The sequence below is a fragment of the Erinaceus europaeus genome, chromosome 3 (assembly GCF_950295315.1).
Source record: "Erinaceus europaeus chromosome 3, mEriEur2.1, whole genome shotgun sequence".
Classification (NCBI taxonomy): Eukaryota; Metazoa; Chordata; class Mammalia; order Eulipotyphla; family Erinaceidae; genus Erinaceus; species Erinaceus europaeus.
Window position 1 is genome coordinate 63,830,523 of NC_080164.1, and position 10,760 is coordinate 63,841,282.

The 10,760-nt window shown below is 52.7% G+C and overlaps 1 protein-coding gene across 1 annotated transcript; it reads left to right on the forward strand.

Annotated features, from left to right (window-relative positions):
• Positions 1-1,008: 1,008 nt before the first annotated feature.
• SFTPB (surfactant protein B) lies at positions 1,009-9,959 on the forward strand. Its single transcript, XM_060187211.1, has 11 exons — positions 1,009-1,075; positions 1,574-1,800; positions 2,004-2,075; positions 2,376-2,501; positions 3,310-3,459; positions 3,661-3,750; positions 5,996-6,179; positions 6,323-6,471; positions 6,887-6,967; positions 7,703-7,787; positions 9,080-9,959. The coding sequence occupies exons 1-10, from the start codon at positions 1,009-1,011 to the stop codon at positions 7,763-7,765; spliced, it is 1,209 nt and encodes a 402-aa protein (XP_060043194.1). The 3' UTR covers positions 7,766-7,787; positions 9,080-9,959.
• Positions 9,960-10,760: the final 801 nt, after the last annotated feature.

A 10,760-nucleotide genomic window follows, 5' to 3' on the forward strand; every position in this document is an offset into this window, starting at 1 on the left:
ACCTCGAGGATGTCACTTGACCCTCCATGTCCAACTATTTGTGTGGAAGAACTGCTTCCTGCCCTGCCCACACCCACACCAGCAAGCTTCCTGGAGCCTAGAGTTCCGCGGGCCTCCATGAGAGACGGATCCTCAATAATCCGACCAACGGGCCACCCAGAAGGTGGCAACGAGCTCAAGCTCGACTCCCTTTACTGGCAGGTGGCAACCGTGCCCATGAATATGCCTTGTGCAGTGGGGCCTGGCCTGAGAGTCTCAGCAGCTGTCAATGACAATTTCTTTCTCCTGAGTCACAGCCCCTTCCCTGGAGGGGTCCTCACAGACATGAGCAGCACCTCTGGATAATATGCTCTCAAAATCATTCCAGAAATATCAGCACCACGCCCACCCCCACCCCATTGTCACCTCAGACTCTTGGACATTTTGTCTTTCTCCGTTTCATGTCAATGTTCTTGTGTCCATTGACCAGGAGTGGGGAGCTGAGGGTGAGGGGTCAAACTGGAGTGAGAGGTGGGTGGCTTAGAAGGGTACTGGGTTGGGCCTATGGGTGCTTGTCTGGTTCAAGAGTCAGGCAGGAAGCTCTTGAGCATTGCTCAACTGTGGAAACAGCCCAAGAGGCCTGGGGACAGAGCCAGGAAGAGTGGGAGATGGGGGTGGTCACCCTGGCTGCTCTGGCCCTGCCTTGGTTGCTCTCCCATAACTTAGAGACATGGGGCCAGATGTGATGGGAGAGAACCAAGGGTCCAGACCCTGGGAGTTAGGGCAGGGGGCAACGGGGGCAGGAACTGAGCAGCAAGCAGGGCATGGGGGTGGGGGGTAGAAAGTGAGGGGCAGGCAGGAATCACTGCTGGGAAAAGGAGTGGATCAAAGTCCCTGAAGGGCTCTTCAGGACAAAAGCAAACTCTGGGGGTGATGGCTCCTCCCTCCAGCCCTGCCCCCACCCCCACCCCCACCCCCAGGTATAAGGACCCCCCTCCCCAAGAAGGGCACCTAGCTTGTGGAGGTGTCATGGCCAAGTCACACCTGCTGCCGTGGCTGCTGCTGCTGCCGCCCATGTTCTGGGCCCCAAGCACTGGTGAGTCTCCCCACCTTCTCACCCCTCTGCCCAGAGCCTGGTGTGGCAAAGCAACAGAGGCTTCTCTGTCAACCACCAAACTCTGGCTCTGTGCTTGGCTTCTGTACAGTCTGTGCTTTGTTTTCATTTTTAAAATGAGGAGGCTAAAAATCAGAGAGGTTGCAGGGCTTGCTTAAATCACACAGCAGGGGACCAGGGAAAAGTAGAGCACTTAACATATTTGAGGGCATGGATTCAAACCCTGGCACCCACAAGAGCACCATAGCACCAGGGGAAGCTCCATAGATAGTGGAATGATGCTATAGTGCCCCCCCCATTTCTCTTCTCTCTCTCTCTCTCTTCACATATAAGAAGATAAAGAGAATGGAAGAATCGGTTAGGGAATAGCAGACTCATATATACAAGGCTCTGGTACCACAAAAATCAAATAGCATCGCACAGCTGGGGGGAGCACTAAAACAGGAGGAGCCTCCAGCTGTCTGACTCTGGTGTGCGTAGTGGCCATGAGCTCCCAACAAAATTGGATCTGGAGGTTGAGTGAGGTCGAGACATTATTTGTGACGTGGATTCCAAGGTTGCCCTGGCCCCAAATTGCAGCTGTCGGAACAGCCCCACCTGTGAACTGTGCCCAGGGCCCCAAGTTCTGGTGTGAAAGCCTAGAGCAAGCACTGCAGTGCCGAGCCCTGGGGTACTGCCTTCAGAAAGTCTGGGGACAAGCAGAAGCTGTGAGTACCCCTCAAGGACAGAGGGGGCCCAAGGGTGCAAGGGGTGGGCAGGCTCAGGATGGGTTGGATGGAGAAGGGAGAGGGGTATGGGCTGGGGGTTCTTGGGGACAAGCCTGGGCTTGTCAGCCTCTGCCTGAGTCTCACCTGCTTGAACTGTGAGCTTGCCCTCACCCATGCACCCCACCGTGGGGCCCCCTCCCCAGGATGACCTGTGCCAGGAGTGTCAGGACATCATCCCAATCCTCATCAAGATGACCAAGGAGGCCATCTTCCAGGTGATGAGATGAAAGCCTTGGCTGATGCTTGGAGGGGTCAAAAGAGCAGAGAGGAGGGTAACCCCTTAAAGCAGTCATTTCCAGGCTGAGTCCTTGGGGGTGAGCTCAAGCAGAGAGCAGGTCTTTCCTGAGAGGGAAGGGGGCCTACATGGACCTGACTACTTAATCTTCAGTGTCCCAGGAGGAGGGAGCCCTGTGACCTGGAGGTGACCTTGTGTCCCAGGGCTGGGTTATGGAGCAGCCCTCAGAGAGACCAGACTGACGTCCCTCTCCACCTCTGTGGGTTCCCTCTGCTCCCAGGACGAGATGCGGAAGTTCCTGGAACACGAGTGTGATGTCCTCCCCATAAAGCTGCTGGTGCCCCAGTGCCACCACATTCTCGACATCTACTTCCCCACGGTCATCGACTACTTCCAGAACCACATCGTGAGACCCTGTCTGCCTTCCCACACAGTCCCTGCACTCACCTGTACCCACAACTCTCCCCACACACAGCACCCTAGCCTGACACACACACTCACTTATCACAGACCCTCCCCACAACCAGTCCAGGAAGTTCAGTGCCCCTCAGCCAGGCCTCAGATCACAGTGGTTCTACCAGCCTGCAAGCTTCCTAACACACACACACACACACACACACACACACACACGCATACACACGCATACACACACACACACACACACACAGTTTCACACAAGACCCACACACACACTCCTATAAACAAGGACACTCATACACAAGCCTACATGCATCTGTTCTTAGAAACACACATCTCTAATGCAGCAGTTAAGCGCATATGGCACAAGGACCAGCGTAAGGATCCTGGTTCGAGCCCCCAGCTCCCCACCTGCAGGGAGTCCCTTCACAGGCGGTGAAGCAGGTCTGCAGGTGTCTATCTTTCTCTCTCCCTCTCTGTCTTCCCCTCCTCTCTCCATTTCTCTCTGTCCTGTCCCAACAACGACAACATCAATAACAACAATAAAAAAAAAGCAAGGGCAACATAAAGGGAAAATAAATAAATATAATTTAAAAAAAAGAAACACACATCTCATGCTCACACTCACACATATTCCCAGACATGTACCCAGACGTGGCCCCCTTCTCTGTCTTTAGTCCCCCCCACCACAGCTGTCACACACCCCTCTCCAGGCCTAAAGACATTGTCCTCAGTCCATGATCAAGAGTGGGGTCCCCCTGCCACCCTAATTGTCCTCGCCGTGCATTGTACCCTAGGACCCCAAGGCAATCTGTGAGCATCTGAGACTGTGCATACCTGAACCTCCAGAGCCAGAAGAGCCAGGGCTGCCTGGCCCCCTGCTGAACAAGCTGGCCCTCCCCAGGCTGCCTGGGGCTCTCCACATGAGGCCTGGGCCTCAGACACAGGTGAGGGCCAGGGTACAAGTGAGGCCCACCAACACTTGGGCCAGGGAGGGGCAGGGGAAGAAGGAGACTGGTAGCTAGCAGAGTCTAGGAGGAGGGGGAGGCAGCAGGAGAGGGAGGTGGGAGGAGAGTGGGCTGAGCCTGAGGCACCTTATCTCCCCCCCCCCCCAGTCTCAATCCATCCTCCCTGATTCTCGCCCCCAGGAGCTCTCTGAGCAGCGGTTCCCCATCCCCCTCCCCTTCTGCTGGCTCTGCAGGACTTTGCTCAAGCGGGTTCAAGCTGTGATACCCAAGGTGAGGTGTCAGGGCCACAAGGAGCTAAGTCCCACCCTGCCCCATGCATCCACAGCACCGTGGTTTGTGCACCCAAGTGATCCTGGAACTCAGACTCAGGTCCAGTAAGTTCCAGGCCTAGAGTTCACTTAGCAAATGTGAAGCACCTACTGTATGTCAGACACCGTGTCAGGTGCCAAGGACAAAGCTAGACATGAACTGGGCTGGGGTCCAAGCAATGGCACCCTGGTTGAGCACACATGTTACCATGAACAAGGACCCAGGTTGGAGCCCCCACTACTCACCTGCTTGGGGGAAGCTTCACACGTGGTGAAGTAGGTCTGCAGGTATTTCTCTTTGTCTCCCCCACCCCTCTCAATTTCTCTCTGTTCTACCTAATTAAAAAAGAAAGCAAAGGGGCTGGATAAGTGGCACATCTGTTTGAGCGCATGTTATAAGGCGCATGTTACAACAGTGTGAACATGTTACAACCCGGGTTCAAGCCCCCAGTCCCCACCTGCAAGGGGAAAGCTTTGCGATTGGTGGAGCAGGGCTGCAGGTGTCTCTCCCTCTCTATCACCCCCTTCTTTCTCAATTTCTGGCTGTCTCTATCCGATAAATAAAGATATTTTAAAAATTAAGAAACAAAGAGAAGCACAAAGGAAAAGAAAGGAGAGGAGGGGAGGAGAAGGAGGGGACGGGAGGGAGGCAGGGAGGGAGGGGAGAGGAGAGGGAAAATGGCCACCACGGTAGTGGGTTGTTCATTGTACAGGCAGGCACCAAGCTCCAGCAACACCTTGGTGGCAATTAAAAAAAACAAAATGAAAGACCCAGGTTAGCCTGCCAATAGCTCACTAACAGGTAGAGAAGAGTCAATAGTTGTCTCTACAGAAGAGTTGATTTGTTTTTCAAAAAGAAAGAGCAAGAGGGAGTCAGGCGGTAGCACAGCGGGTTAAGCGCAGGTGGTGCAAAGCATAAGGACCGGCGTAAGGATCCCGGTTCGAGCCCCCAGCTCCCCACCTGCAGGGGAGTCGCTTCACAAGCGGTGAAGCACGTCTGCAGGTGTCTATCTTTCTCTCCCCCCTCTGTCTTCCCCGCCTCTCTCCATTGCTCTCTGTCCTATCCAACAATGACATCAATAATAACTACAACAATAAAACAACAAGGGCAACAAAAGGGAATAATAAATAAGAAGAAGAAGAAAGAGCAAGAGACAGTTCATCTGGTAGAGAGTATGCCTCACTATGCTCAACCCCATCTGGAATCACAGCATGAAAAAATTGACCCTGGAAGGAGGGAATAGTCTCCTGGATGACACTACTGGGAAATCAAAAGGAGACAGGGCCAGAGCACTGGCGACAGAGAGCGACTTTGAGTTGCCGTGGGGGAGTGATGGGAAAAGAGGGAATGGGCTCCTGGGAGATAGGAGAAGAGCAGCCGGTCCTGACAAGTCTTTCTTCAGATGCTTTTCTGGAAAAACCAGAACCAAGGGAACCAAGATGGGTGAGGCTTTCTAAAGTGGGAGCTACTTTAGCAAATCCCATGCCAGTGAGGCTTCTGGGAAGGTGGGAGAAGCAAAGAGGCAGGAGCAAGGAGATTGGTGAAGGTAGGCTAGGGTAGCCTCAGGGGCACACAGATGGGCCAAGCACTGACCGAGAAAAGAGATGGACGGGGGGGGGGGGCTTCCTGAGACAGCAAGTGGCTATATTCAGCAAAATGAACCTACTTGAGAGGCACCACACCCCCAGAGAATACATTTCCCTGCGCACCGCTTCTCTCTCAGCCCTCTTGACACTGGGGGCCAGTGCAAGCACAAGCAAGGCCAAAGCCAGCCTGCTGCAAATAGCTCAATGGTCCAGGAGGAGTGAAAGAAAACACCAGCGTGCTTGCCACCTCGCCTAGCCCTTCCACTCAGAGGCTGTTCGGAACTGAGGCCTAGTGGAGAGCATCCCCCCTAAAGCCCCCTGAGGCCAGGGACACACTGGCTCCAGGAGCTGCAGACAGGGACTAATCCAGCTATGGGAAAGAGGGAGGAGGCATGGTTAGTGTCTTCTCTGTCCCAGGTTGTTATGTGGCCTTGTCAGTGTTCCTCTGGCCTCACTAAGTCCCTCTCAGACAGTCACAGCCTCTAGAGCCAGACACAGGGCCTGGCTCCTTATCTGCAAGGGTCAGCACTTTCTCCCGGCAGGGGACGGTGCCAAAGCCTCCAGTGGTAGGAGCTGGCCACAAGCAGGTCCCATGCCATCCTCTCTCGCCCTTACTCCAGGGTGTGCTGGCCTTGGCTGTGTCCCAGGTGTGCCATGTGGTGCCCCTGGTGGCAGGCGGCATCTGCCAGTGCCTAGCCGAGCGCTACACCGTCATCCTGCTGGACGCACTGCTGGGCCGAGTGCTGCCCCAGGTGGTCTGCGGCCTCGTCCTCCGGTGCTCCACTGAGGACATCTCAGACCCTGGTGAGCCTGCTGCCCAGTCCCTGCCCTAGGCCCCCCTCACCCTCCCTGTGTGACATGACATGACCCTTTCCCTCCCCTTTTCCCCTGGCTGCCCTGGGGAATACAGAATACCTCCACCATGACCTTGACTGTTTCCTCTCCAGCCCTCACCACTCTGGGGTCCCTGCCAGGAGACTGGCCTCCACAGGATTCCAAGTGCCAGCTCTGTATGCTTGTCACCACGCAGGCAGGGAACAGCAGTTCACAGGCCTTGCGCCAGGCCTGCTTAGACAACTGGCCGAACAGGCAAAAGGTCTGTGCTGGGCAGCTGGGAGAATGGGACTCACAGTCTGCTCAGGGTGCAACTGAGCCCAGGAAAGGCATCCCCATCAGGGTGCAGAAACGTGGGTCCGACCCCTGCCTCAAGAGGCTCAGACAGATCGTAGGACTATCCCAAGAGCCAGCACTTATTATAGGAAGGAGTCACCTCTGAACAAAGGGCAGGGGCTCTGAGGGTCCTGCAGGGCTCCCCCATAGATACCTGCATGGACCCAGATACCTCCTGGGAGATGGGCAACTCCAGGGTCCTTTAGAGGGGGAGGCCTTCTCAGTGGGGGCTGACCACTGACCCTGCAGCAAGCCAGCAGGTGTCCTGAGGAACCCAGATAAGTGGGGAGGCCTGCACTGGGCTGGGTGTCCCCCACATAGGTATCTGTCGCCCCCCTCAGTGTGAGCAATTTGTGGAGCAGCACACACCCCAGCTGCAGAGCCTGGTGTACAGGGGCTGGGATGCCCACACCACCTGCCAGGTATGTCTCCCTTACCCCGTGCTCTGAGGACTGTCCTCAGCTCCCACCCTCTCCAGTCTATGATGGGCAGAGGCCCTGCTTCCCCAGGTCCAGGGCAGTCCCAGGAGCACAGGAACAGGGAGGACGAGGACATACACACACACACACACACACACACACACACACACACATTTTTATATAGAAAAAGTAGTTCCAGCAGTCTGGGAGGTTACACAATGGATAAAGTGTTGGACTCTCAAACATGAGGCCCTGAGTTCAATCCCCAGCAGTACATGTGAGTGATGTCTGGTTCCTTATCTCTCTCCTCCTGTCTCTCTCATCGGTAAATAAATAAAATATTTTTAAAAAAAAAAAGAATAATAAAGGAAGAAAGAAAACGCAATTCCAGGGGGTGTCAAGGAAAAAAGGCCAGAAGAAAATGAAAGGGGAGGAACCCCGAAGCAAGGGGCACTTTAAGGGGTGTAGTTTGACGCGCTCATGGTGTGGAGGCTCTTCACTGAGCAGCGTGTGCTGCTGAGGGGTGGGGTGGGGACACAAAGCAAGTGGTTTGGAGTGAGCATCCTCCAACTCTAAGGCTCCAAACTCAGGTTCCTGGAGTGGCCCAAGAGGTGGATGAAGTCACACCAAGAGCCTCCAGCAGCATGTGGGATGAAAGTGGCCTCTTCGGGACCCCTCAGAGCTGGGAGTAGGGGAGCACATGTGAGGCCTCCAGCCCTAACACTGTCCCTATCACAGGTCCTGGGGGCATGTGAGTCCGATTTCAGTCCACTCCAGTGTGCCCACAGTCCCCACTTCTGATGAAAATGCAAAGTCATGCCAGGTAAGTCCAGGCCCCTGGTTGAGGGGTGTGGGAGTGAGGGTGATGTCTGTTACTCACACAGGAAGAGGCACCACTGGTGCTGGCTGTGCCATCTCTTCCTTGCAGACCACACAGCTCTAGACATCTGGAGGCCTCTGGGGCCCCATCACATCTCTCTCAGCATTCCTACCACCCCCCAAGCTCCTTTGTCCTGCCCTGGGCCTCAGAGCATTCCCGCTCTTGCCTGAGATTCACATCTCACCCTCTGAACTCCCTGATACTCTATCTGATAATGTTTAAACTAAGGCCAGTCTTTCCTTAAACTTAAGGAGAATCACTTTGCTGCCCAAGGTGCAATCCCTTCAAATGCCAGAACTTCACCACCACTAACTCCTCCCTCCCAAGACACAGCTTTCTCCCTGACAGCAATTCCCTCTCTCCCTCGAATTCCAAGGGGGCACCTTCTGATGGAGGGGTGGGTCACTCTGCCTGGAGCCAGGAAATGGCAGTAGGAAAAGAAGAGAAAGACAATAGCAATGGTGGGTTTAAAGTGCCCATAGACCCACACTTGTCCACTTTACTGTTCTCTCAAAGCCAGCCCTAACAAGATAGTCATTTATTCATTTGCTTACTCGCACTTTTTTTTTTCCCTGAGTGTAGTGTTCCTGGGCCTGGGCCACATTTCAGGGGCAAGGACTTCCCTGTGAAAACTGAGTAAAACAGTGAGCTCCAACCCATCTGGGGCTCACATCTCGGAGTCCACCTCTTCTATCTCAGGGGGTTAAGCCCAGACCTGCTCCTCAAGTCCTCCAGGCTTATAAATGCCTGTGGGAGACAGGAAGTATCTGCCCCAACGCAAATCTCTCCCACAAGGATCAGTTTAGTGTTAGTCCTCTCCTACTGATGACAGAACTTGGGCATCTGAGCTGCCCAGGAGACTAGAGTCTTTCTCTAGCTCCCAAGGCAATGAGCACCAGGAAGAACGAAGCTTTCTAATCTGTTGAAACAGGAAAAGCAGTAAATTGGCACAGGAAGCCTGGGCTCTGGCTCCAGCTCTGCCATCAACTGGGCCCCCTCTCTGGCCCTCACTGTCCTCAGCGGCAAAGGGGAGCCACTGAGATGGTCTTGGGGAGCGGGCCCCTCCTCAGGCTTCTACCCCTGCCCACCACCAGCCCCATGGAAAAGAAGCCTTAGCTCCCACAACCACCTTCCCCTCCCCCCTTTCTTCAAAATGTCATCAGCTGATTGACCACAGTCCACAGCTTGTAGTCTTAGTTGTGTGTTGGCCTTGTCTGTTCTATCTCTAACCGCAGCCCGAAACCAGAACCACTTCCCTCTGTGAGAGTGAGGGTGGCAAGCACATCTCCTGGAGAGCTGTAGAGGAGCCAGCCTTCCCTCCCAGCAGCACCTCGGCACAGTCACTCCTCAGCCACTGGCCTCCTCACTCCACGTGCTCGTGATACCAGCTTTTATAATTATTTTTGCTAACACAAAGTTCAAGATTCAAAAAACTGTAAAGGGGAAAAAAAATAGACCAAAAACAGTAAGACAAACAAAAACCTTAAACTCATTTTTCATATCCAGCAGTCAAGAGTGGACATAGCAGGGACGGGAAGGTGTCTGGCAAACCTGTATCTTAAATGTCTACTGTTTAATAAGAGCTGCCATTTGCTTACGGTAGAAAAAGAGGCTTTCTTTTTTATCTTTTTATATGGTGAGTTTCCAACCTCTACTTGAAACACCAGGATGATTTTATTTCTGTCATGATGTTTCCTCAAATCTCACTTGGATGTGTGCAAGCTAAGGGCCAATCTCTATGTAGCTCAATGCCTGTAACCGGCTAATAAAATCCTGTTTTCGTGTATACAAAAAAAGGACACTGTTCTTTAAGATGCTGCAGAAGTCACAGTCCTACTCTGAAGATCACCCAGACTGGGGGGCCTGCCTCTCATTCTTCACTGATAGAGAAGTAAATGTCCCTATCACTTCTCCCTCTCATAATTGCTGCCAACCTGGTCCTCCTCCTGTGACCCTTCCCTATCACAAAAAATCTACTCACTGTGGTGAGGTAAGACTGTTAGGGTGAAAAAGAAAAAAGATATATATGATGGTGGGGAAACAGCTCATGGAGCAGAGCTCAAGAGCCGCATGCCTGAAGTTCCCAATTTGGTAATTGGAGCCGTGTCTATCAGAGCAGTGCTCTGGCATGTCTCGCTCTGTCTCTCTCCTCTACCTCTCACATGTAATAAAATAAATCTTTATTAAATAAAAATACAAGTAAACCTTTAGCATTAAAGACTTTTATTCCTTTATTTATAAAAGGACTCAGATCAGTGCAGAAGTGCAGCTACACGCTACAGTCTAAGAAGCCATCAGAAGTGTTCCTGGATATGACAGCAGTCTCACAAAACAAAGTGATGACAGATATGCTGACCCTGAGGGGTAGAAGTCAGACGTGTGGCTAATACTGGCACACAAAGGTGGAGATCAGGCAAGGTGAATGATCTTTTGGTGGGAACCTGAAGACCAAAGAAAGCAGTCACCAATATATGTCCTCCTCATGACAGAGATATCTGTCTATCACTCCCAGGAAAAAGGGAGGAGAATCAGTGGTTAGTTACACCCAAGAGGGACTGAGCTGCATTCAAGTGGAAATGTTATAAATCTGATCTGGGGAGCTTATGAACCAAAATGGATTCAGTTATACATACATCAAGGACAGTCTCGTTTATGGCCCCAAAGTTAGTGACTAAGGTTCTCAATCACAATTACTAGATTCTTTTATCATCTTGGGGGAAATATGGACATGTATTCTTGCGACAACAAAAATCCTAGAAATCAACATTTCTTAAAGTGTTATTGGAGTTGAAAAAAGAAAAGGATATTTGATTAGTGACTTGGGAGGGGACTCGATGATAGACTATAGGGCTTGCATCACTTGTGAGGTCCCCAGTTTGACCGCCAGCTTCATATATGCATGGATCTGCCTTCCTT